This window comes from Pristis pectinata, chromosome 1 (assembly GCF_009764475.1).
Source record: "Pristis pectinata isolate sPriPec2 chromosome 1, sPriPec2.1.pri, whole genome shotgun sequence".
NCBI classification, from domain to species: Eukaryota; Metazoa; Chordata; class Chondrichthyes; order Rhinopristiformes; family Pristidae; genus Pristis; species Pristis pectinata.
The window spans coordinates 125,492,576-125,520,279 of record NC_067405.1 but is presented as its reverse complement, the minus strand read 5'-3'; the positions used below and the strand labels follow the sequence as shown (position 1 = coordinate 125,520,279).

Genomic DNA, 27,704 nt, shown 5'->3' with positions numbered 1-27,704 from the left:
GTCGAGCAGCAACTGTGGGTGGAAAGAAATTGTCGACGTTTCGGGTCGAAACCCAGCATCAGGTCCAGATTCCAGCATCTGCGGTCTCTTTTGTCTCCCGAGTCTATAATATAGGTAAATTGAATGATATGGGGTTGGGTTAATTATACTGCACGTTTCGATACCAGAAGAAAACAATGATTATTTACTCTCAAATGAAGGCCAGCTCCTTCACTTTATCCTCTTCTGTGTCTTAAGCCGACTGATGCCTGCCTACCTTCCTCCTTTAGCTTTTCCTGCCTCTCTGATCAAGATTTTAGTTAGCAGCCCTAATATCACCTAATGAGGCTCCGTGCCAGATTTTGTTTGATAACACACCTTGAAAGCTTGTTGGGTCATTTTATTATCTGAAGGTTATCTGATTCCTTGCATTTATTTTTACTGAACATCAATGCCACACAAATCCTTTGAAGTCAATTGAGAGTCAAATGACAGGTCCTAAATCATTAATTTTATTCGGATATTCAAGCAATTGACATTTTTCCACTCCTCTGAAAGTGCTTTCTTTAACAACATTATTCAGTTTACGATGAAAGGTCATTGACCTGAAATAATAACTCTAGTTCTCTCTTCATCAATGTTGCCTAATTTGATGAATATTTTATCACTTATAATTTTCTGTTTTATTTCAGATTTCTAGTATCTGTAATATTTTATTTTTGGATTGGATTACGCAGTTTATATTTGCTGTAATGTGTTGTTTTTAATCTCAGTGAATTACTCATGTACTGACAGTGCATGTAAATGTAAGGGTACCTTTTAAAGAACTGTGTACACCATATAGTCTGGTCCTGATAATATTAGAGCAGTACAGCACAGAAACAGGCCTTTTGACTCACAATGTCTGAACTGCCCATGATGCCAATTTAAACTGCACATCTGCCTGCAAGTGGTCTATACCCCTCCATTCCTGTCTGTTCATGTGTCTGTCTAAATGCCTCTTAAATGTGGACTGAGGAAGCATATAAGGGTGCAGGTTGTTCCAGGTAGGGGAGAGAGCAAAGGTGGAATTGGGAGACCAGTGCTGGCCTCTGATAAGTAGCCCTTTGTGTTCCTGCTTATGTCCCTCTATCAGCTGTCTCCAATCTTCACACTCTCCTCTTCCCACCTTGCTCTATCTGCCTCTCTCTTTGTCTGCCTCCATCTATCCTTCACCTGCCACTGTCTCCCAGTAATGCCACAAATGGCATTTGACCTTGCGTTAAATTTCCATTGCATGCATTCTATTTACTGATTTAGTCCAATTTGTGCAGTTTGAGGTGTACAAAGAAGATGAATCTAAGGAACTACACTGCACTAGAGTCGCAACGTAACGAAGAGTGTTGGAACACAGGTTGATTTCCCCTTTCTACTGAAATGGTGAATTGACTGCCACTGCAGCTGGAACACACAGACCATCCACTGGGTAAATCTGGACAGGAAAGGTGAAATTTTATTTAAATTACTTTTTTACTTCTTGGCTGCCAGTTTTGGATATTGATATGGAAGATAATTGCATTTCCTAAGATGTATTGCAGTGCATTACCGGATTGAGAGAAAGGGTAGATCGTCAGAATCTTTCTATGCCTCTCATAATTTTACACACTTCTATCAGGTGACCCCTCAGTCTCTGTTGCTCCAGAGAAAACAATCCAAATTTGTCCTCTCGCTCTCGCTCTCTCTCTCTCTCGCTCTCTCTCTCTCTCGCTCTCTCTCTCTCTCGCTCTCTCTCTAGCTGGTGCTCTCTAATTTGGGCAACATTCTGGTTAACCTCTTCTGCACCAAAGCCTCCACATCCTCCCTGTAGTGTGGTGACCAGAATTGCACACAATACACCAAAGTTTTATACAGCTGCAATATGAATTCCCAACTTTTATACTCAACACCCTGACCGATGAAGGCAAGTATGCTGTACACCTGCTTTAGCATCCTATTTACCACCTTCTCACTGCCTATTAGGAAGCCTATAGAATAACTCCATCATAATGATTGCACCTTTCTTATTCCTCATTCATATTGCCTCACTGGATGAGTCCTCCAAGATATAGTCTCTAAATTCAGCTGTGACATTCTCCCTGATCAGTAGCACAACTTACCCACCACTCTTATATCCTTCTGTATGGCATCTGAAACCTGGAACGTTGAGCTGCAGTCCTGCCCTTCTCTCAAACATGTTTCTGTAATGGCCAGGACATCGCAGTTCCATGTACTAATTCTGACCGTAAATTCATCTGCCTTACCCATAATACTCTTTGCATTAAAATAAATACACTTCAGTTCATCAGCCCCACTGTGTTCATTAACCTGGCCAGGCCTGTCCTTCCTTTCTTTTTTAAGTCAGAAAAAGGCATTTTCTGCGCCCGTCACTTAAAGGTAGTTGCAGCCATAATGTGTGCCAACCTGCATTCATTGATTAACCTGCTGAACTTTCAAATGAGTTCAGCGAGCTGACTTCCTGACATTCATCAACGCATTGGGGAGGCCACATAAGTGACCAGCGTACATGCTGATGATGCCATTACTAAGGTAACATTCACCCAAAGATGTTTTTCAGATGCAATAGTCAGCTAGTCCTTTCGTAAAAGATTTATTTTTATTTAATCTAAAGTATAACCCAGCTATGCTAATAAACAATCCATGAGGTAGATCCAAAAAACCATGTAACAGGAAACATGTAAAATAGGAACTTGGCAGATTTGATAACTACTGTTTTCAACATGGTGAACAGTCTGCATTGTTTGGCTAGAGGTCTGCCACAATTGGCATTTGACCTTGCGTTAAATTTCCATTGCATGCATTCTATTTACTGATTTAGTCCAATTTGTGCAGTTTGAGGTGTACAAAGAAGATGAATCTAAGGAACTACACTGCACTAGAGTCGCAACGTAACGAAGAGTGTTGGAACACAGGTTGATTTCCAAATCTGTACAGGGAAGGTGAAATTTTATTTAACCTGCTTTTTTTACTTCTTGGCTGCCAGTTTTGGATATTGGTATGGAAGATAATTGCATTTCCTAAGATGTATTACAGTGCATTACTGGATTGAGAGATGTTGCATGCATAATCTTAATAGTTTTCAAAATTTTATTTGAAGCATGCTTTCAGCATTTTTTTTGCCTTTTTCTAATCTAGGGAGGTTAAACCTGTAGTAATGTTCATTCTGCCATATTGCCTGATTGTCTAGTTAATTGAATACAACCTAGGCTGATTTTTCATAGTATGTTGCACCAGTACATTTATCCACTGGACAGTTTGGGAGTTCCCTTATTGCATTTTATCCCTTTTTAAAGAATGTCTCATTGCTAATCAAACTTCTTGTTTTTAAATGACATGAAATTTTAGTGGGGCACAATCTCCATTTTGATTATAGTGTAGCGGCTGCTACTGCAATGTGAAAACAAGACACTAGTCGATGGGTTGCAGAACAAGAACTGGTTTATTTTCCCGCCTTGCGCGGGCCTTTTACGAGAGACTGTTCCCACCCACCGAAAACGGAAATGACGTATACGCTACGTCATCAAACCTTTCCTGCGCGTGGGTTCTCCCTGTCACTCAGGGAAGACGAAGGCCCAATGCCATCTTGGGCCTTGCCGCTCCGACGACGCCCCGACCGCCAAGCCGGTTCGCTTGCTCGGACAGTGAGTCGCTAAACAACCCCCCCCCCCCCCCCCAGAACCGGTGATACGGTCCCCAAGGTTCACAGGCTGTGTTAGCCATTGCTTAGGAGGTCGGCCTCTGCGTCGCAGTGCTGGAACCTCGACCGGTTGTTGTAGATCTAAATGGGCCGGTTTGAGGCAGTCCGTTGTGAAGACCTCTTCCTTGCCCCCAATGTCCAAAATAAAGGTGGACCCATTATTCCTGATGACCCGGAACGGCCCCTTGTATGGTCGTTGCAACGGTGCCCAAGGTGTGCCCCTGCGAACGAAAATGAACTTACAGTCTTGTAGTTCCTTGGGCTCACAGGATGGAGCTTGACCATGCCGCGAAGTGGGAATCGGTGCGAAGTTGCCGAGCCTCTCACGCAGTCTTTCCAGGACTGCGGTGGGTTGTTCCTCTTGGCCCCGAAGGGCGGGTATGAAATCCCCTGGGACAACCAGGGGCGCCCCGTACACGAGTTCAGCTGACGAAGCGTGGAGATCTTCCTTGGGGGCAGTGCGTATGCTGAGCAGGACCCAAGGCAGTTCGTCGACCCAATTAGGACCCTTCAGGCGGGCCATCAAGGCTGATTTTAGATGGCGGTGGAAACGTTCCACTAATCTGTTTGATTGAAGGTGGTAGGCTGTGGTGGTGTGCAGCTGCATCCCCAGCATGTTCGCTTATGCAGACCAGAGGCTGGAGGTAAACTGGGTGCCCCTGTCTGAAGTGATGTGGGCCGGAACAGCAAAACGTGAGATCCAAGTTGTGAGCAGCGCCCGGGCGCAGGAATCAGTTGTGATGTCAGATAGAGGGGTTGTCTCTGGCCACCTCGTGAACCGGTCCACGATGGTAAGGAGGTACCGGGCTCCTCTTGAAACTGGCAGAGGACCAATGAGGTCGACGTGGATGTGGTCGAAAATTCTCTGGGTAGGCTCGAACTGCTGTGGCGGGACCTTGGTTTGTCATTGGATTTTTGATGTCTGGCAGTGCGGACAAGTCCTGGCCCACTCACTGACCTGTTTGCGCAGGCCATGCCAGACGAACTTGCTGGCGACCAATCGGACAGTTGATCTGATGGACGGGTGCGCCAACCTGTGTATCGAGTCAAAAACGTGTTTCCACCAGGCTACAGGAACTATAGGGCAGGGTTGACCTGTTGCGATGTCGCAAAGGAGGGTCTGCTGACCTGGACCGACTAAGAAATCTTGGAGCTGCAGGCCCGAGACTGCGGTTCTGTAGCTGGGCAGCTCGTCGTCGGCTTGCTGTGCGTCAGCCAGGGCCGTGTAGTTGACACCCAGGGACAGGCTGTGGATGGTCGGTCTGGAAAGTGCGTCAGCAACGACATTGTCCTTTCTGGAGACATGTTGGATATCCGTTGTGAATTCGGAAATGTAGGACAAATGTCGCTGCTGACGAGCTGACCAGGGATCGGAGACCTTGGAGAAGGCAAAGGACAAAGGCTTATGGTCAGTGAAAGCAGTGAAAGGCCTTCCTTCTAAAAAGTACCGGAAATGCCAGACCGCCAGGTACAGCACTAGAAGTTCCCGATCAAAGGTGCTGTATTTCAGTTTGGGTGGTCTAAGGTGCCTGCTGAAAAATGCCAAGGGTTGCCAACGGCCTTTGATTAGTTGTTCCAGTGCTCCACCAACCGCGGTGTTGGATGCATCCACCGTGAGGGCGGTTGGGACATCTGTCCTAGGGTGTACCAGCATCGTGGCATCTGCCAGGGCGTCCTTGGCCTTAACGAAGGCAGCCACAGCCTCGTCGTTCCAGGCGATGTCCTTGCCCTTACGAGCCATCAGCGAGAACAAAAGGCGCATGATATGGGCTGCTGCAGGGATGAACTGATGGCAAAAGTTGACCATCCCCAGGAATTCCTGCAGGCCTTTGACCATGTTGGGATGGGCAAAATGGCAGATAGCGTCTACCTTGGCGGGAAGGGGTGTTGCTCCGTCGCTGGTGATTCTGTGGCCGAGGAAATCGATAGAGTCAAGTCCGAATTGGCACTTGGCCAGGTTGATCGTGAGGCCGAAATCACGGAGACGGGAATACAGCTGGCGGAGGTGGGAAAGGTGTTCTTGGCGGTCACGGCTGGCGATTAGTATGTCATCTAAGTAAGTGAACACGACGTCCAGGTCTCGGCCTACCACGTCCATCAGCCGCTGGAAAGTCTGCGCGGTGTTCTTAAGGCCGAATGGCATTCGAAGGAACTCGAAGAGGCCGAATGGGGTGATAATCGCAGTTTTGGGGACGTCATCTGGGTGGACCGGGATTTGGTGGTATCCCCGAACGAGGTCCACCTTGGAGAAGATGCAGGACCCATGTAGGTTCGCCGTGAAGTCCTGGATGTGAGGGATGGGATAGCGGTCCGGGGTGATGGCGTCATTCAGCCTGCGGTAGTTGCCGCAGGGCCTCCACCGGCCGGTGGCTTTGGGGACCATGTGCAGGGGGGAGGCCCAGGGGCTGTCTGACCTGTGAACAATCCCCAGCTCCAGAGCTTGTCTGGAGGTAGTCGTCGTGCTCGGGCATGAAGGGGTGGCCCTGTGGTAATGATGTGGTGCCGCACCCTGTGTTTGGGCATCGAATTTGTAAACTGAGGTGCCAAAACTGACGGGAACTCAGCTAGGATCTTGGTGAACTCGTTGCCAGACAGGGAAATGGAGTCCAGGCACGGGGCTGGTAGGCTGGCTTCTCCCAGGGGGCAGGTTTGGAAAGTTCTGGAGTGCACTAGCCGCTTCCCTCGCAGGTCGACTAACAGGCTGTGGGCCCGAAGGAAATTGGCTCCTAGGAGTGGTCGGGCGACGGCGGCAAGGGTAAAGGTCCAGGTAAAACGGCTGCCACCAAATTGTACTTGAAGTGTACGGGTACCGAAAGTCTGTATCGTTGTGCCGTTTGCGGCATTGAGTACAGGACCTTGTTGCCTGTTACGAGTGTCGCAGCCGGTCGGGGGCAAAATACTGACCTCTGCTCTAGTATCGACGAGGAAACGCCGCCCGGACTGCTTGTCCCAAACGAATAGGAGGCTGTGTCGGCGGCCAGCCGTCATAACCATCAGCGGCAGCTGGCCCTGGCGTTTCCCTGAAACTTGCAGGGTGGATGGCATCGACGGGCCTCTGCGCCCCACCTCTGATGGTAGAAGCACAGCTGGTCGCCAGTGTCGTCATCTGTGTTTCTGGGGTGTGGTCGCTTGGTTGCTGGGACTGGTTTAGGTAGGCGTTGGGCTCGCGGCCCGGCGATTTGGCCGACGGACGACCCACTCTCGCGTTTGGCCTTCCACAGGACATCTGCCCGGGCAGCTACCTCACGTGGGTTGCTGAAATCGGCGTTGGCCAACAGCAGGTGAATGTCATCGGGTAGTTGTTCGAGGAAGGCCGGTTCGAATATTAGGCAGGGCTTGTGTCCCTCAGCCAATGCCAGCATCTCATTCATTAGGGCGGATGGGGATCTGTCCCCCAGGCCGTTGAGCTGAAGCAGGCGGGTAGCGCGCTCGCGATGGGAGAGGCCGAAGGTCTGAATCAGAAGGTCTTTGAAAGCTGGGTACTTATCCTCCTCCAGAGGAGACTGGATGAAGTCTCCGACCTGGGCAGATGTCTCCTGGTCCAGAGAGCTGACCACATGGTAGTACTTTGTGGAGTCGGAGGTGATCTGCCGAAGGTGGAATTGTGCTTCCGCCTGGTCGAACCAGACGCTGGGATAAAGCGTCCAAAAGGTGGGCCGCTTGAGTGCCACTGCGTTGGCTGTTGCGTTGTCGTCCATTGTGCAGGTCCAAAATCCGTTTGGACTGTCAGGGTCACCAATGTAGCGGGTGCTACCGCAAGACACTAGTCGATGGGTTGCAGAACAAGAACTGGTTTATTTTCCCGCCTTGCGCAGGCCTTTTAAGAAAGACTGTTCCCGCCCACCAAAAACAGAAATGACGTATACGCTACGTCATCAAACCTTTCCCGCGCGCGGGTTCTCCCTGTCGCTCGGGGAAGACGAAGGCCCAATGCCATCCTGGGTCTCGCCGCTCCGATGACACGCGACCTGACCGCCGAGCCGGTTCGCTTGCTCGGATGGTGAGTCGCTACAATAGTTTCTTTAAATTTGAATATATCTTAAGTAGTAGCAGATAAAATTTGCATTTCAGTTTGCTGAAGGTACATGATTGGCAGAAAAAAAAGTATAATTTTCTCACCAGACCTTAACTTCCCTTCACTCCAGTCGATTCCCACACTGTGCCAGAGACCCTGCTCCTTTCTGACATCTCATTCTGTCTAAGGCCCTTCAGCATTTACAGGGCCAACTGTGGTGAAAGTTCTCAGAAGAACCAGGACAGCAGGAACAGAAAGCAGCCTATTGATGCAAGGGCAAGAGATTGAGCTCTCAGTTATACATGGAGGGATCCACGAGGGAACTTCTTCACTCATATGTAGGAGATCAGAAAGTCAGCTGTTTGGCTTGTAAGCGGTTAGACACTGGTTCCATGTTAATTGATCAGCTGCATATTTCTTATTTTGTTGTCCAAACCTTCAGCAATGTGATACCCCCCCTAAACTGCAATTTGCTTCCTAATTATTTGTTTTTAAGATTCTTTTTTTAAAAACTGGCTCATGAATCAAGCTCGTAGTCAGCTGTTGTCATGTCACCAATTCCTCTGACGGGTATTATTCCCGTGAAGAGTCTTCAAACTCTTTTTAGCTTTTTACTTTAATTTCAATATGGTTATAGATAGAGCAGATGAAAAGTACAAAGTTCTAAAAATACATGCAAAGTATTAGACAAACCTTGCTTAAACAAATATTGCTTTTCACTTTAAAAGATAAATCATCAATAGCTATGAAAGCTTTTGCAACAATGGTCGTTGTAATTTCTGAACAGCAAAATGATAAAAAAATGTTGATAATAATTAATGACTTCTGGATTCCTGGCATAAATGTTGATTTCTGAGTAATCTGAAGACTATTTGTACATCTTTATATTTTTGAATTGTCTGAAGCATTTTGACACATTAACCTGTGTATTTTTGGACTGTACTTGTGAAAAACTGGAATTACATTGAAACATCATCCTTTAAGAATTGGTTAAATCACACTTTTTTTTGTCAGATATTAAAACGATGGATCTCCTGTCAGTGGTGTGCTACTGTCTGGTGTTTTATGTCATTGTGCAAAGTGTTCGGTTCTTCAGGGCTGATGCAGATTTCACTTTGTTATGGGCTGAATATCTGGGAAACAAACCAGGTAATGAACAAATTATTTCTCTATTTATTAAATTAATTAAATTTTTAGTGTTGTTAAAATATATCCAATCCATCAGCAGTAAACTTATTTAAGATTTGATTGAACTGCATCTTTATTCATTTATACCATTTGCCTGTACCTTCACTGATAAATTTCACACTGCTGCCACAGTTAAATGGATCAAATGAATGATGCTGAACAATAAAGATCATGAAGGTCCAAGTCTGAATGCTTGTTGATATTAAATGGGATGAAACTAGGACTTCAACATGAAGATTCAGTGCCCCTTGAATAAGAATTGTAAAAATTGAGCAACCTTCCCACTATCAACATATAGGCAAAAGGCATCTCTGATGCACATCTGTTCCCATGATAAGGCTTTCCACTCCAAGATATCCGAGATGTCCAACTTCTAACCGGGGCTTCCCCCCAGCTGTGGTCGAGAGAGCTCATACCCGTATTTCTTGCACCACTGCTCTCACCCCCACCCCTCCCAGACCCAACAGGGATAGGGTCTCCCTTGTCCTCGCATTTCATCCCACCAGCCTACATATCCAATACATCATTCTCCGCCACTTCTGCCATCTCCAATGGGACACCACCATCAAGCATATCTTCCCCACCCCACCCCTTTCTGCCTTTCGCAGGGACCACTCTCTGTCTGCCACTCCTCACCATCCCCCCTCCCCACCTATCCTGCTCCCACCGTGGGAACTTTCCACTGCCCCTGCCTTAGGTGCAACACCTGCCCCTACACCACCTCCATCACCTCCATCCGGGGAGCCAAACAGCCCTTTTAGGTGAGACAGAGATTCACCTGCACCCCTTAATATCATCTACTGCATTCGGTGCTCCAAGTGTGGCCTCCTCTACATTGGTGAGACCAAATGCAGACTAGGTGACCATTTCACAGAACACCTACGCTCTGTCCGTAACCGCAATCTACATCTCCCTTTTGCCAGTCACTTCAACTCCCCCTCCCACACTATCACTGATATGTCAGTCCTCAGCCTCCTCCACTGCCAGGAGAATTCCAAGTGCAAACTGGAGGAACAGCACCTCAATTTTTGTCTTGGAACTTGGATCCTTGCAGCCTAGTGGCATGAACGTTGAATTCCCCCCCACCCCACCCCACCCCACCATGCTTCCTCTCTGCTTCCCTTTCCTAGCCTCTTTTTCTACCATTTCCTCCCTTTCTCTCCTTACCTATGACCCATCCTCCAGTGGATCTGCTCTCCCCTCCTCCCCTGCACCTGCCTATCACTATCTCTTACCTGCATCTACCTATCACCACCTTGTGCCCACCCTGCCTCCCCTCTTTGTCCACCTATCTCTGCTCTGCTTTTCCCTCCTATATACTGGGCTTCCCCTATTCCTACTTTCAGTCCTGAAGAATGGTCCTGACCTGAAACGTTGACCACCTGCTTTTCTTCATGGATGCTGCCTGGCCTGCTGAGTTCCTCCAGCATCATCGTGTTTTTCTTCTAGAGAACAGCATCTACAGTCCTTTGTTTCTCTAGCAATTGTACTGAATCTTCATGGTACAGTTTCCAGATTTATAGGCTTTGTTTAATGTTGGGGGAAAATGACAATTTTGCTTGTCAGTAACATTAATTTCAAGTCAATCTTGCTAGTCGGTCATGTACCCAGCATCTGTCTCATCATTCCAGTCAGTAAGACCTGCCAGACCCCAGCCATTCAATAAAATGGTATGCTAAAACTTGCTATCTAGTATCATCTATAGCCCTTGGATAAATTTTAGGTGGACTTGTCTTACTTACAGTATGTTAATGAAGAAGAGAATCTTCAAGGAATGAGAGGAAATTGGAATACTGTGGAAAAAGAAACTGTTCCCCAGGCACCTGAAAATCAAAGTCCAACAGAAAACCTGTTACCTAAAGCCTTGATTCTGGGCAGCAAATTACTGAAAACTGTGACATATGTGGATTCTTTGGTCCTATTTAAGGCATCAACAGTCAAAAACCCAAGGCCCATCCCACTGCATTCCAAGAATGGCGAACACATCCAAGACAGAGAGGCAGTCAATGCCTGCTGGAAGGAACACTTCAAAGAACTCCTCAACTGTGATTCTGTTTTTGACATGAATGTCCTTGACTCCATCCCAAAGCAAACAAACATGTCCATCCCTGACTGGCAAGAAATCAAGAAGACCAACTCAAAAACAAAAAAAAACTTGGGAGCAGATAGTACCCCTACTGAAGTTTTAAAACGTAGCAGAGAAAGGTTCAGTCACAACTGCATCGCCCAAGTCTGGGAAAAGAAATGTTGGAGGCCTCAAAGGCACTGTAATCGTGACCATTTTTAAGAACTTGACAAATCCAGTTGCAGAGGGGTCTGCCTTGCTTAGCATAGGGGAAAGACGTTGCAAGGGTCTTCAACAACCTATCTCACCCCCACCCTACCCCACTTTCCTTGGTGAATTGAAACTTCCATGTACATTGCTTTTTGGATTAATGAAGATATGCCTCCTGCGATTCAGACACATGGGTGAAAATCTTTTCAGGTGCCAACAGATGTGTTTGTATTTCCCTAGTTCTTCCTCTTTCTCCCAAAAAGATGTATATAAGAGTTTATACAGTCTGGAAGTTCAGAACTTCATTAGCATTCACACACCTGGGATGACGCCCCATCTTTATTACAACGGGTACTGCTCATAAAACTTCCGCTAGGAGTGAGGCCTTGCAAAATTACCACTCCTTATGGGAATTCCCACCGGGTAGTAGGAATAGATTTATTCACAATGCAAGACAAAAACAGCCAACTAAAGCATCGGAAATGATCTAACAATGTTATAGACTTGAACTTAAATTTTTTCAACAGATTTCTATTTGGAGTTCTGTATCAGTAATCTTGAATGCTAAGTTTAACCCACTGTAAAAGAAGCATTTCAAAATGTTTGGAAGTAACAAGAAGCTGGTTGTTTGCATCATAAAAACAGTGAGAGAACATATTTGTGGTGGTACTTAGGGAAAGGAGAAAGAAGAAGAAGGGAAAAAAAAGTGAAAACACAAAAAGGGAAGTTTATTATTGAATCAAACAGCACAGAAACAGGCTCTTTGGATCACTGAATCCAAGCTGTCCATCAAGTATCTGTTTACACTGGTCCCATTTTATTCTCCCCTTAGGGGTTCTGGCTATAATATTTTCAATCCTCCCTGGTTAAAGGAGTGGTACCAGAGGATTGGAAAATGGCTACTTTATTTAAAAAGGGAGGAAGGGATAAAGTAAATAATTATAAGCCAGTTGATTTCACTCGGTGATGAGAGATGCACTTACTTGAATTTTTTGAGGAGGTAACAGGAAGACTTGGTAAGGGCACTCTGATGTAGTCTATGTGAATTTTTGAAAGGGTTTTGACGAGTTCCCAAATGGCATAATGGCTGAAAAAATAAAAGCCCATAAGATCCAAGGGAGAATGGTAAATTGGATCTAAAATTGGTTCAGTGGCACTCAGGAAAGAGTAATGCTTGATAGGTAGTTTTGTGACTGTTACCAGTGAGAATGCTGTAATTAGACCCTTGTAATAATATATTATTTAAGCCTCAATTTATGGATCATGATAAAGAAATTTGCAGATTATATAATAAGGTAAATCAAGACAATACAATAAATTGCAAGATACTGAGTGGTGTGGAGGAACAAGAAGAGCTTGGGATGTATATCTGCAGATCCTTCAAGGTAGCAAGACTAGTGAAAAGGGATGTGGCTTCCATTCCTTTTTAACTGAGGGATAGAATATGACAACAGGAAAGGTACACTGGGACTCAATAAAACAATAGTTATGGCACAGTTTCAGTACTATGTTTGGGTTTTCATACCACATTACAGAAAAGGTATGATTGTACTGGAGGGGGTGCAGAGGAGATGTGCGTGGATGTTGACAGTATTGAAAATTGATGAAAGATTATAAAAGGAGGGGTTGTTTTCTTTGGAACAGAAAAGGCTAAAGGGAGTCTTTCTGGAGGTGTATACAATGATGAGGGGCATAGATAGAGTAAATAGGAAAGAAATAATTCCCTTAGCAGAGGGAAAAAGAGACAAAGGGCATCGATTTAAAATAATTGGGTAAAAGGATTAAAGGGGAAATGTGATAGGGTGGTTAAGGCAAAAGTGCTCCATAGTACTCTGATGAAGAGCCATGATCTAAAGAGTCATGAACATCATGCTCAAAAGTGGGATTAGAGTGTGCAGCCATTTTTGTTTGGACACCGGCATGATGCGAGATTTGGTGTAGATTTTCTATAATTTCTATGATCACGTGATGTAAGAATTTATGTAAACTGGCAGGGTTTTTTCTGCAAAAATCTGAACAAAGGAAAGGAGGGTGGAGACCTGATATAAAGTATTTCTACTCAATCTTCCAATCAAGAACAAATATTTAAGATCTGGGCTAGCTTGAGGCTAGCCCAGATTTATTAATGAATGAAACATATTGCAGGCATGGTAGTGTAGCGGTTAGTGTAACGCTATTACAGCGCCAGCGACTTGGGTTTGATTCTGGCTGCTGTTTGTAAGGAGTTTGTACGTTCTCCCTGTGTCTGCATGGGTTTCCTCCGGGTGCTCCAGTTTCCTCCCACATTCCAAAAACGTATGGGTTAGGAAGTTGTGGACAGGCTATGTTGGCGCCAGAAGCATGGCAACACTTGCAGGCTGCCTCCAGAACACTCTACGCAAAAGATGCACTTCACTGTGTGTTTCGATGAACATGTGACTAATAAAGAAAGAAATCTAATTTGTTAACTGACTTTTGAAATGTGATAGTATAAATTGTGTACTTAATACCTGACAGAAACCAAACTCTGTAAGAAAGTTGTATGGATAACAGGAGCCTCTACTGGAATTGGAGAGGAGTTAGCATACCAACTAGCAAAATTAGGAGCTTCATTAGTACTCTCTTCGAGGAGAGAGGCTGAATTGCAACGAGTTAAGCAAAACTGCCTTGGTAAGTAAAAATGTTTTGAATGACCATTGATGGAGTATTATGCATAGGTCTGGTCTCCCTAATGAGGGAGGATATACTTGTGGTGGAGGGGATATGATGAAGGTTCACCAGCTTGATTCCTGGGATAGCGGGTTTGTTCTAGGATGAGAGATTAGGCATACTAACCCTTTGCTCTCTTTGGTTTAAAGAATGAGAGGTGATAGAGGTAGATAGATTTTTTTTAAATATTAAAGGGATCAAGAAAGCAGCACTTAGATTAAAGTACAGCCTTGAACATATGGAATGGTGGAGCATAAATGAGGGACTATCTGGTTAAGCCCTCCCATTTCTTATGTCCTAACGTAAATAAGAAATATTATGCTGCTCTCAACACCACCCCCCCCCACTAACTTAATATGCTGTTTTTTTCATTTTTTTCCAGTTCTGCTGAAAGATCACCAACCTGATACATTGACTCTGTTTCTGTCTGACCTTTTAGATTTCTGCAGTTTATTGCTTTACAGTTATTTTGTTTTAATATTCTCTTCTGTGACTATGCAAGTTTCATTTTGTAGATCATAGCGAATTACAAGAAGGGGATATTCTTGTTTTGTTACTTGACCTGAATGAAAGCAGTTCCCATGAGGCTGCAACAAAAAGCGTCATCCAGCACTTTGGTAAAGTACGTTCCTTAATAATGATCTATTATTAAATTATGGAGCTGTTACCCATTATTAAATAATTCATAAAGAATAGAATGGGAAATGTGTTACTTTTCAGTGAAACAAAATGCATTTCCTTAATGATATTAAACAAAATGTGAGAGAAAAGTAAATTACTTTATTAGCCCGTCTTATATTCTTAAACACACAAATGCTCATTGTTTGATTTCACAAATTTAAGGGTACCTACTAGCAGCATGTTGTATTGTTTATTTTTATTTATAGAAATATGAGTCTTCATTGTTGTATAATTTTCTTCGTGAGCATGCACTACACAAAACAAATGAAAAACAAAAAGTTGGCAATTTTCATGAGACTTACTAATTTTCTTAAAAATCAGGAGGAAATCACTTTGCAGTGACAGTAACTCATATCACATTTATACCAATTCAGTAACGTACCTATATTATGTTGGTACTTGCATTATTGGCCTTTTTCAGGGATCTTAGTAAGGTTTTGTAGATTCTTATTTGGACCATTTTACATTCACTTTTTTGCACTTCATGTTCCAGTAATTATTGTTTTGTGTGTAAAAAATCAAATAACTTGTGCTCAAGGTTTTCTGCTTTTTTTCAAAAAAAATCCAATTTGACCAGAAAACTATTTCAAAATCTAATAAAGCACTTCTGATTAATCATTGGAAACTATTTCTTAAATAATCAAAGGTGAACTTGCCTTTCGCTGTTGAAATTCAAGGCATTTTTCTGATCGATTTTTTTTCCTGTAAAATAAATTACAATACCATTTGGATATCCTTATGATTTTGGAACTCAATGACCTGTTTTTTTTCCTTCATTTTCAGTGGGCTATAATTGTTAAGCTTAAATATTCCTAAGGGAGATATTGTTCCTTTAGATTCTTGTTAGCTTGATTTAGGGTTAGTCTAATAGGGTTTCCTATGCTTTTGCATAGCCAAATTTACTTTGAATTGGCATTTCCACCTATCTTTAAATGGCCATTGTTTCTCAATAAAACAGCAGGGATCATAATGAAAAATCCCTGCCATGATTCTTCATCATTGTGGTGCAGCCACCTGATTTTGTTTCTCTTCAGTTGATGAAACTAAGCTCGGGTTTTAAAGCCACAGACACATTTTTCAACATGAAAAAGATACTGAAAACAATTGGAATGTACATAGCAGTTCACAACATTTTGCAATTTTCATATCAAAGCAATTGACCTCTCCACACTATTGCAACATAAAATTGAGCCTTAAAAACTGACATTTTTCCTCGTAAGAGTTAGACAATGACAACATTATCCTCCAAGAGGAACTAGAATCAAATATGCAGTTATCATTCAACATCCTTTGAAGATGTGCTGAAAGTAAAATATAATTTTGTAGCACCATTAATATCCACTGAATGAAAAATCTTTCATAACTTTCCATTACTTAGAATGTTTTCCATACAGCTTTATCAGCCATTTAAATTGAGATATAACTTTAAGTCTGATTCTCCATAAAGGATAAAATGAAAGTGTGACTAATAAACTGAAAATCTAAACAAACTGTTAGCAATTTTGGAGGAAACAGAAAGTTGCCATTTCATGTGTTAATCTTAGTGAGAACTTAAAAAAAGAAAACTAACAAGCACGCGAACCTTCTTAATCGTTACTTATTTCAGGTGAAGTGTTACGCTTGATATTATAATTTGTCTGGTCTCGCCACACTGATAATTGGACTGTTGTTTGTTTATGGCATCTGAGCAAAAAAAAGTCATAATGGATCAACAATGCATCTTAAGTGATACGTCATTTACCTATCACTTGATACAATATATTAGTTTGTAAATAGTAAAATTTGGCCTTAACTATGAGCAAATGATGCAGTCTGAAACAATCAAAACAGATTTAATCAATTTTGTCTCCACCATATTTTTTCTGTCATTATGAATCCATTTAAATTTCAACAATAAGGACAAAACTCTATAGTTCAGAGCAATACTGATAAGCAGCGATTCTATGTATCAGCATGCAATTACTTCAAAAGAGATTCAAATGCCTTAAAATTGTATCCACAACTTTAGCTGTTAGTCTTATTTCTGCAGAATTGAAGAGAACTACAAAGAACTTATTTGGTTCATGGAACATTTGGCAATATTGTATCTTGCTAAGGTTTAATAAAAGTAGTCTTACACATGCAGAATAATATATAAAAAGTATTAACTGTTTGTGTTTGAATGAGGTAATCTACAATGCACACTGGTGACCAGTTGGTTAAAATAATTAAAAGGTTCACACTTCAGGTACTTTTCACCTTTCTGGTTTGAAGATCTTACTTTGCCTTTATACCGATGTGGAAGCATAAATGAGAACTAGAACCCAATTACCTTTTTGAGATTACTCTTACAAGAAGCTTCATTTCTCCATTTTATTTATCTTTGGCATTTTCCATATCTTTAGCCAGTAGTGTTTTTCTGTTAAGAAAATAAAAGTATTTGGTAATCTGAATCATTTGCTGATTTCTGCCTGGATCTCACTTCAATTAGCAGGGCAGTACAATTTTGATGATAACAGAAGACCCATGTTAGATGTTTTATGCATAAACAGTTCTGTTTAGCCCATATTCATACTCACTATTCCATATTGCCTTTGGGTTGATTTTTTTTTTCAGATTGACATTTTGGTCAATAATGCTGGACGTACCCAGCGCTCCCTATTTCTGGAAACGCAGCTTGATGTTTACAAAGCTATAATGCAACTAAACTTCCTTGGTACAGTGTCATTGACCAAGTGCGTTTTGCCCTACATGGTTAAACAGGAGAAAGGACAGATAGTCACTGTCAGCAGTTTGGCTGGCCTTGTTGCAGCACCTGCTTCCACAGGATATGCAAGTAGTAAACATGCTCTTCAGGTAAGCAGTTTAACTGGGTTTAGTGATTATTTTGGCTATTACAATTTTAACTAATTGACTGTTACTCTTCAATAGTTAGTTTTTGAATCGTACAGTTATTACTTTTTAATTTTTGCGTGAATCTTCTGCAATTTTAAAAAATCTAACTTTTAATAAAAGCAAAAATTATGTGATTGCTGCACTTTTGATAAAGAGAACTGAAAAGTTGTATAATTAAGGATCATTAAAATTGTATTATTAAAACCAGTTTCAAATTTCAATTCAAATTCTCTATTTTTCTTATTGTTGTATCAGTAAAAAATAGTTGTCTCCCTTTATATAAAAAAAAAGAAAAATATTAAGTTTCTGTTTTATTTTTGTTTTTCCAAGTTGCATGTCAAGTACATGCATATTTGTGGATCCTTGAAGATGCTGGGATCTGATTTTTATTCAATATTCACAATAGCAAACTCTGGAGTTAAAACACAGATTGGTTTCAACATGGAAGTAGTGCAATAGGCCTGTCAAGTTCATACCAGCACAATGCAAGAGCAATCCAGCTGATCCCACTGCCTGCCCTCTCCCCAAAGCCCTACAAACTCTCTTCTTTCAGCAATCTATCCAGCTTCTTCAGAATGCTACAGTTAAATATTCCTTCTCTCCTGGTGGTGCATGCCAGGCCATAACCATTTTTCCTCATTTAAAAAGAAGTTTTTCCTCGTATCAGTTTTGGTTCTTTGGCCAATCACTTTCTTTTCATGACCCTACTGTCAATGGGAACAGTTTCCCTTTATCCTCTCTGTCTATGGCTTCATGTTCTTAGACTCCTCTATCAGATCTGTGTGCAACCTTCCCAGTTCCAAAGAAAACAATTACAGCTTCTCCAGTCTGTCCACATAATTGAAGTCTCTCATCACTGGAATCATCCTTCACCCTCTCTAAAGCCTTTACTTTCTTCCTCCATGATAATCGGGTTTTGGCTGAGCCAGTGATCTATAGAGGTGCAATATGACTCCCATTCCCTTGTGCTCTTAATCTAATTATAAAGCATGCTTTTTTTAACAACTTGTCAACCAGCCCTGCCACTTTCAAATAACTATGCACTTATTCCCCAGGACTTTTCCCTGCACTTATCCCTATTAGAATTATGCCTCCTTGTTTATATAGCTTCTTCTCGTCTTTCCTACCAAAATCAAACCCTTCACATTTCCCAGCAAATTTCATTTGCCCTCTCTCTAGTCCACCAAACTGTCTAAATCCCCTTTAAGTTTGTTACTATCTGTCTCACAATTCTCAATGCCTCTAATTGTCTGTCACCTGCAATTTGGAAATTTTGTCCTGTACATTCAAATTTGAGTAAAGCAGTGGTCCTAGTATTGACCTCTGGGGAACTCTACTGATTAGGGACAGCCAGCATGGCTTTGTGAAGATCTTGCCTCACAAGCCTGATAGAGTTCTTTGAGGAGGTGACCAGGAAGATTGATGAGGGCAGTGTGGTGGATGTGGTTTACATCGATCTTAGTAAGGCATTTGATAAGGTTCCTCATGGTAGGCTTCTTCAGAAGGTCAGAGGCCAAGGGATCCAGGGAAGCTTGGCTGTGTGGATTAGGAATTGGCTTGCATGTAGAAAGCAGAGGGTTGTGGTGGAAGGAGTGCCCTCGGATTGGAAGGCAGTGACTAGTGGTGTCCCGCAGGGATCGGTTCTGGGACCTCTACTTTTTGTGATATTTATAGATGACTTAGATGAGGGGTTGGAGGGCTGGGTTAGTAAGTTTGCGGACGACACTAAGATAGGCGGTGTTGTGGATAGTGTGGAGGACTGTCGGAGCTTACAGAGGGATATTGATAGGATGCAGAGCTGGGCTGACAAGTGGCAGATGGAGTTCAATCCGGAGAAGTGTGAGGTGGTACACTTTGGAAGGACAAACTCCAGGGCAGAGTACAGGGTAAACGGCAAGGTACTTGGCAGTGTGGAGGAGCAGAGGGATCTGGGGGTTAATATTCACAGTTCGTTGAAAGTTGCCTCACAGGTGGAAAGAGCAGTTAAGAAGGCCAATGAGATGTTGGCTTTCATAAATCACGGGATTGAGTTTAAGAGCCGCAAGGTTATGATGCAGCTTTACAAAACTCTAGTTAGGCCACATTTAGAGTACTGTGTTCAGTTCTGGTCGCCTCATTATAGGAAGGATGTGGAGGCATTGGAGAGGGTGCAGAGGAGATTTACCAGGATGCTGCCTGGATTGGAGGGTATTGAATATGAGGAGAGGCTTAAGGTGCTAGGGCTTTATTCACTGGAAAGGAGGAGGATGAGAGGAGACATGATAGAGGTATATAAAATATTGAGAGGAATAGATAGAGTAGACAGTCAGCGCCTCCTTCCCAGGGCACCAGTGCTCAAGACGAGAGGTCATGGCTTTAAAGTTATGGGTGGGAGGTTCGGGGAGATGTCAGAGGGAGGTTTTTCACCCAGAGAGTGGTTGGTGCATGGAATGCACTGCCTGGGGTGGTGGTGGAGGCAGATACATTGAACAGGTTCAAGAGCTTGTTGCATAGGCATATGGAGGAACGTGAGATAGAGGGATATGCGGGAGGAAGGGGTTAGGTAGTGTGAGGGTGGTCTGATGGACGGCACGACACGGTGGGCCGAAGGGCCTGTTTTGTGCTGTATGGTTCTATGGTTCTATGGTACATCCCTTGGATCTGGAAACAAGTTTCCACTGCTATTCCCTATTTTCTGTTATTGAGCCAACTTTCTATCCATGACATCACAGCTTCTTCTGTTCCATGAGCTTTGGGCTTGATGACAAGCCTATTATGTGACACTTCATTAAATGCTTTTTGGAAGTCCATACCACCGCAACTGTATTTCCAACATAGATCCTAATTGTTACTTAATTAAAAGATTCTATTGAATTAGTTAGACACAACTTGCCTTTTTCTTTTTTAAAAAAAAGTCCATACTTGCTTTCCTTGCTCAACCCCCACTTGTCCAAGTGATTGCTGATTCTGCCCTTGATTATTGTTTCTAAAAACTTTCCCCATCATCGGCGTTAAACCGATTGCTCTGAAGCTGCTGGATTTATCCCTGTGCCGTTTTTTGAATGGGGTTTAATGTTTGTATTTTCCAGTTCTCGGGGACCACCTATAGATATTTGAAGACTAGGACCAGGGCCACTACAATCCCCTCCCTTATTTTCCTCAGCAACCTAGAATGAAGCCCATCTAGACCAAGTAATTTATTAACACAAGTGCAGCTTGCTTTTCTGCTACATCTTTATCAATTATTAACCCAATTATTAGAAACTCAATTGCATCTTCCTTTCCTGTGGCTCCAGTAACAGATTCAATGTTTTCATAAATCACACTTGGATAAATTAAATCACCTGACAATAAATATATTTTTAGATGTATATTTGGAGTGCATAGTAAAATTCTGATGGTTTTACTCTAAGCCATATTGATGGTTTCATGTGAAATCAGTGAAAATAACAAAAATGTTTTAATGATGGTAAGGTTACCAATTATATCATACACAACACATGCTGATGTCATATTCTGTTTTCCAGGGATTTTTTAATTCTCTTCGACCAGAGCTTGCTGATTACCCAGGCATTGTAATCAGCATGGTTTGTCCAGGATTGGTCCACTCAAATATTGTGAAAAGTGCTTTTACTGAAGAGATAAATAAGGTACAACAGGTTATAGATGTACTGATCACAGGTAGTCACTACTGAATAATATCCAAGATAGTTTTGAGGATCATCATTTATGCCCTATAATAATTGTGATAGGAATTTTGCATTAACCATTTTTTAAATAAAACTCAATGTTTAAAATGTTCATGCTATTAAAAATATGGACCTAGTACAGGGTGCAGTTCAAAATACTGGATGAGTAATGATTCAGCAGAACATTGGATTAAAATATATACTTTACAGAGGGACTAACTTATAAAAATGTTCTGTCAATTAGAAAACAATGTCCAAAGTCTTATGTCTTTTGAATCCCCACTTTCCTTTGAGACAAACTGATAGATTGCCTGGCATGTTTAAATACGCTACAGAGAAATATGGATATTCCACTGTGTTGATTTGCTTTTATGCTTTCTGTTGCTTTTTATTTAGCCTGTGACTAAGATTTCTGTAGAAACCCTGAAGATGCCAACAGCCCGTTGTGTTCGACTGATGTTGGTTGGTATAGCAAACGAATTGAAAGAGATGTGGATTTCTGAGCAGCCATTGCTACTTTATGCTTACCTGTGGCAGTATACTCCTACTTGGGCCTGGCTAATCACTAACAAGGTGTCAGTGAAAAGAATTAAAAATCTGAAAAGTGGGTTGGTAGGTATAACTTGCTATAATTAATCAGTGTATTTTGACAATTCCTTTTTGTAAAGAAATAATCTTTTCAGTTTTTCAGCTCCTTAAAAATATGCCGTGGTAAGGCTCACAGTTAGAATTAAAAAGATACGATTGCTTTTTAATAATTAAAAACAAATTTGAATCTTGAAAACGATATTTACTCCATTTTTCCAACTTTCGGTAGTGCTCCATGGAAGAATTAACCATAAGGCTATTTTGCAGGTCTCAATAATATCTACTTCCATCCTCTTCACATCTATGTCAACCCTACAGTCCTTTCACCATCAGATTATACAACAAACATCTGTCTCCTCCCAGCTAAATACCTGTAAGACCATCAACTCTCGTCCCTGCCACATAGTCCCTTTCCTATATGAGGCCAAATGTTTTGAAGAGCAATATTCTACATGGAAGGCCAATTTAATCTATTTCAATGCAAATAATATTTTATTGGGATAATAGTTATACATTGTCAGCCATATTCAGTATCTGCATTAGAGATATATTGGATAATATAAAGAATAATACCTTTCTGAAAAAAAATATAGTATTACTTGGTCTGCAGAACAGTGGTGTGACTATCACAATGTATTGTTTGTGTCTCCAACTTCAGACAATTTCAAAATATATTGGTTGGAAGATACAAAAACAAGTGCCCTAATTGTGAATTCGTAGTGATTCATAGTTACTTGTGAATATCTTGTGGATGTCAGTTGCTTCCTTTGGAACTAAGCCAAAATCCTGTGTAGAAATGTAGTCATTCTGAGCATTCATTTTTGTTAGCAAAATGTATAACAATAAATTCTGTCACAGTTTTAATATAATAACATTTCAAGATGACTTTAAAAATACATGTAATTTCACATTGGCTAAATATTACATCCATATTGAAAGCAGCCAAGCTGATCTCTACATAACTCAAGGTTTTTGTAAACCATAACTTTTTTTTCCATTTGAAATAAAAACAGAAAATGTTGTAAACACTCAGCAGATTAAGTAAGCAGCACTGTAGAAAGAGAAGCAGAATTAATATTTTGATCTGAAACATTAAATGTGTTTCTCTTTCCACATATGCTGTTTGACCTGCTCAGTATTTCCAGCATTTTCGATAATTTCCCTTAAACTGTCTATTAATAGCAAACATACCCATGGCACTAAAGGGATTCTGCTCTGCTTAGCAGCATGGTAATATACTGTTACATGATCAGAATGTTCATGATGTGGTGTATCCTTCAAAATAATCTAAGTATGTCAAAGTAGAATTTTTAATGCCCATGGAAATTCCTTCTAAAAACTCCAGTTGAAATTTGCCTACTTCACAATAGTACGAACAGCTTTGTTCCTTTTCTGACTTTGTTTTTGTTGGCAGTTGTATTTTTTCATGTTTCAGGATGCTGATGCCACATATTTTGGAAAGATAAAGGTTAAAGCAACTTGAAGCTGTGGGTGTCTTGCTTTATTTGAAGGTAATGTATGTTTTATATATAGTTTTTATTGGTTTGTCATTGTTCACTTTGCGAAATGGTCATTTAGTACATCATTTAAATTAGGTAAATGCTGTTTGTATCCTTGGCACATTTTAAGAATGTGAAAGGTGCCAAATAGATTTGTTGTTTCTCTGTTACCCAAAAATGAGATGTTGCTTTTTGTCAGATTAAGTTACCAGCAATGAAATTGTAATTTTTTTTTGTTTTCTCTATTCAATGGAAATTTTTTTGGTACCTATTCTTGTGGTGCCAAAACTTCTAAAGCAACCAGATTAATCAGTTTGTTTTATTTTCTGCCTTGGGGGCCATTCAGGAATTTGTTGACATTGAAAACTCTGATGACCCTAGCAGTATGTAAATAGGCAAACCTGTTTTGTGGCACTGAGGGATACCAATCAGATCAGTCCCAGGCTTAATGCAGCCTGGGTAAAGAAAGAGGTTTGTTGAGTAAAGCAAGAGAAATTATGCCATTCTACTATCACTGTTAATTACTGGTGTGATACCATTATACTGAGACTCAAAATCCACAGTTGCAGAGATAGATATTCGGGTTATGGGGTTACTCTTTAAATATGCACGAGTTAGCATCTTCGGAAGACACAAGCAAGGAAAAAATGTGTCAAGTACTTTTTAAGCTATTTTTTCTTCTTCTCTGCAGATGTTGTTGAGGTGGTGAAGTGCTGATAGTCCTCCAGAACACTTACTTGAGTAGTAAATGTTGGCAGATCTGCTAAGTATTACTTTGCTGTATTCACATGACATTTTTAAAACAAAAGCAAGCACTTATGCCTGTGCTGTCTTTACACCAACTGCATTCTCTTCTCACTCTGCAAACTGCATACCACCAATACCTCCCCAGCCTGCCTCCTCCTCCCTTCCCCAGCACTACTTGATTGAAACAAAGTTTATGGACTGTGAAGCAGACACAGCACAACCACGACACAAGGTTTGGAACCAACATGTGTATGCGAATGTATAAGTCTGAAACTTGCCAACAGATTTTTGCTGGTGAATCTATTACTTTATTCAACTGCTAGACTCGACGTAAGAACATAAAAATAGAAGCAGAAATAGGCATGATGACCCTTGTGTCTGCTCTACCATTCAGTAAAGTCAAGGCCAATTTTTTTATATATATATATATCTCAGAACTTCTTCGCTGAACAAACCTCAATTCCCTTAATATCTAAAATCCTTTTGACCGCTGTCTGAAATATGCTCAGTGACAGTCTCTACCATCTTCTTGGTTAGAGAATGCCAAATATTCAGTCCTTGCTGAGTAAAAAAAAATTCTTCACCTCTGTCCCAAATGATTGACTCCTTATAATGAGAGACTGATTCCAGACACCAGACCAGAGAAAGAATGAAATCTTCATCTATCCTGTGAAGCCCTGTAAGAATTTAGTATGTTTCAATGAGAGCTCCTGTCGTTCTTCTAAGATCTGGAGTATCGGTCCAGTCTGCTCAATCTCGCCTCCTGGGATAAAACTGCCATCCCAGGGATCAATCTGGTGAACCTTTGCTGCACTCTTGTCACAAGTATACGCCCCATTCATACTGTCCTCATCATCTAAGGTTCCTAAACCTTGCCATCCTTGTCTTTCTTCCTTACAGGAACATGTTGGTCCTGAATTCTGACCAGTTTAAAATGACTCCCACATGTCAGATATGGACTTGCCCGATGACAGCTGTTCCCAGTCTACCTTCCCCAGTTCCTGCCTAATACTGTAGTAATTAGCCCTTCCCCAATTTAGTATTTTCCCCCAAATTCCCATCTTATCCTTATCCATAACTTTATGAAAACTTACAGAATTATGAGTTCCCTCTACTGTTTCTCAGCTTTAAACAAAGGTCATTAAGTGGGAAGTATTCTTAGAACAGTCATCTTCCCTGTTTGCAAGTTTAGCAACAGTTCTGCTATTCAATAGGTCGTGTCAAAGTTGACCTTTGTTCTCTTTTCCTTTAATAAGCTTTTGAGACTGCAGTTTTGATCTGTGCACACTGCCCAAAATGCTCCAATCCACCTGCCACCTTGATGAACCAGACAAGAAATAACACACTACTGGATTGATTCAATACTGTTGTCAATTGTAGCCTTTTTGCCTTGTGTTCTTTTTCATTGTGGTAATGTTCATTTCTGTTTTTTGGTCAGTGGTAATGGTTTGGTTTAAACAGTTATTGTTACTGGCAAGAATAATGAATTGTGGGGGAGAAAATAAAATCATTAATGTAATTGTTGATTTGTGAAATAAAGTTTATATTGAAGGTGGCTTTAAGTAAGAGATTATTAAATGCACCCTATCTAAGTGGTTTCACCCAGTATAGATTTTCAATACAATTACTAATGTAATTTTCTTGTGCATTTTCAGCTGCTGATCTAGGGTACAGAGCCTGATCTCTCAATATGCTGAAGAGATCTTGTCTATATTCCAATTGACCTTTAACTATTAAACTGCTCAATTGGGTATCATTTTCACTGCACGTGGGGAAATAAAACTTAAGTGCTGTTTGAAGTGGAGGCTTGCTGTTAACTGGGCTAGATTCCACCAAACTTCTGTTGCCATTGTAAAGTAAATTTAGTCTCATTTTTATATTTCCATTTTAAAATGTTTGCATCCATACCTATAAAAACTCATGAAGTTCTTTCATCAAGTTCCAGCACCTTAATAGCTGAAGAGTAATTATGATGTGAAAGTGGTTATTAGAAACCTGTAGTGTCTTGGATTTTGGAGTCTGTTATGAAGTGATGATTTTGACTTCAAAGAACATTGTCCGCAAAAATACAACTCCATCAATGGCATGAACTTTCCCTTTTCCAATGTTTGTTGATGCCAAACACAAGCCTTAGATGCCAGAAACTGATCACATTGAATAATTGTCAGACCAACCAGGAATTTTTAAAAAGTGCAATTTAACTTTAAATGTTTTACAAAAAAAGTTATGACATGAAATTGAACAAAATAGCTAAAATATCAAATTTGTTAAAATTATTAAATCATAATTTTGACATTTGAGGGTATAGCAGTGAAGGAATTGTACCCAACATAAAATAGATATATTTGGTGTTTGCAAAGGAATAATAATTTTTTACACCATTAACACTATCTCAATGAACAAAGCATCATATTTTCTGGGTATTTTATTACAAGAGTAGATTGTAATTATATGACACTTGTGTCAATTCACTGATTTCTGGAGCCTGTATTCAAGGTGCCCCGACAGCAACTCCTGGATTTCTGCATTTAACTTAGTTGATTTCAAGATGTAACAGCAGTCTTTGAGGCAGTTTTGGCATCATTACAACCACAAAGTTCAGACCAGCATAATGGAAATATGCACAATTTTTTAAAAAAAGATTAATTTTCTGCATATCATATTACCCCTTAAACTAATATATTCATTCTTTTATTTTTTTCATTTTTTTTTAATGGATGGTTCATTACTGTATTTTGTTAGAAGCAGAATGCAAGTGGCAATCTTGTGTACAATCACAATGATATAACTTTTAAATCACAAGACAAGGGAGCAGAAGTAGGCCATTTGGCCCATTGAGTCTGCTGCAAGGAAAAGGGAAAAAAGAAGAAATGAGAAATGGGGGGGAAAAGAAACTGTTCTAATCCCAGTTTCCAGCCTTATCCCCATATCCCTTGATACCCCGACTATTTAGATATCCATCTATCTCTTCTTTAGATGCCCCAACAATTTGGCCTCCACTGCTGCACCTGGCAAGGAATTCCACAAATTAACCATCCTCTGGCTAAAGAAATTTCTCCTCATCTTTGTTTTGAAAATGTACCCTCTAAGATTGTGCCCTCTGGTCCTGGAGTCACCCACCAAGGGAAACAGCCTAGCCACATCTACTCTGTCCAGTCCTTCCAACATTTTAAATGTCTCTCTGAGGTCCCCTCTCATTCTTCTGTACTCCAGTGAGTACAGTCCAAGAGCCGACAAACACTCATCATACGTAAGCCCTTTCATTCCGGGAATCATCCTCGTAAATCTCCTCTGAACCCTCTCCAACATCAACACATCCTTCCTAAGATATGGGGTCCAAAACTGCGCACACTATTCCAAATGAGGCCTCACTAGTGCCCCATAGAGCCTCATCAACACTTCCTTACTTAAATGATGAATAACTAGTACTTAGTTCAGTTTGAAAACTTGCATCAACAAAAATTGAAACCATTTTTGAAAGGGTTGCTTACATTCTCTGGTTTGTAAGATCACTTTCCTGAATGCTCACGTAGGTAAACTATTTCTATAATTCTAATTTAATGAAACCATGCTATTTGCCTCCATCTTGATAGAAATGTTTTGCTCACTAGCCAGAAATCACATTCACTGGAGTTTCACTTTGAAGGTTATTGAAGTTAATATTTTAGTATCTTGCAGGAGAAATTTTGTTTTAAAAATGCTTTAAGAAGCCCTGAATATCTGAATACCCCTTTAAGATCCCATAATTTTGTTGTTCATCCATAGTTGT

General features: G+C 41.1%; 1 protein-coding gene across 2 annotated transcripts; it reads left to right on the top strand.

Moving 5' to 3' along the window:
* Positions 1-25,490, top strand: dhrs7 (dehydrogenase/reductase (SDR family) member 7). Of its 2 annotated transcripts, XM_052025099.1 has the most exons (10): positions 1-114; positions 1,293-1,463; positions 8,742-8,876; positions 13,687-13,839; positions 14,394-14,500; positions 17,155-17,394; positions 20,940-21,062; positions 21,498-21,713; positions 23,125-23,200; positions 23,880-25,490. In XM_052025099.1, exons 3-9 carry the CDS (start codon positions 8,753-8,755, stop codon positions 23,170-23,172), a joined length of 1,011 nt encoding a protein of 336 aa, XP_051881059.1. In that variant the 5' UTR covers positions 1-114; positions 1,293-1,463; positions 8,742-8,752; the 3' UTR covers positions 23,173-23,200; positions 23,880-25,490. The 2 variants fall into 2 exon arrangements, with proteins under 2 accessions (XP_051881059.1, XP_051881050.1); XM_052025090.1 differs by lacking the exons at positions 1-114; positions 1,293-1,463 and adding an exon at positions 7,972-8,096.
* Positions 25,491-27,704: the final 2,214 nt, after the last annotated feature.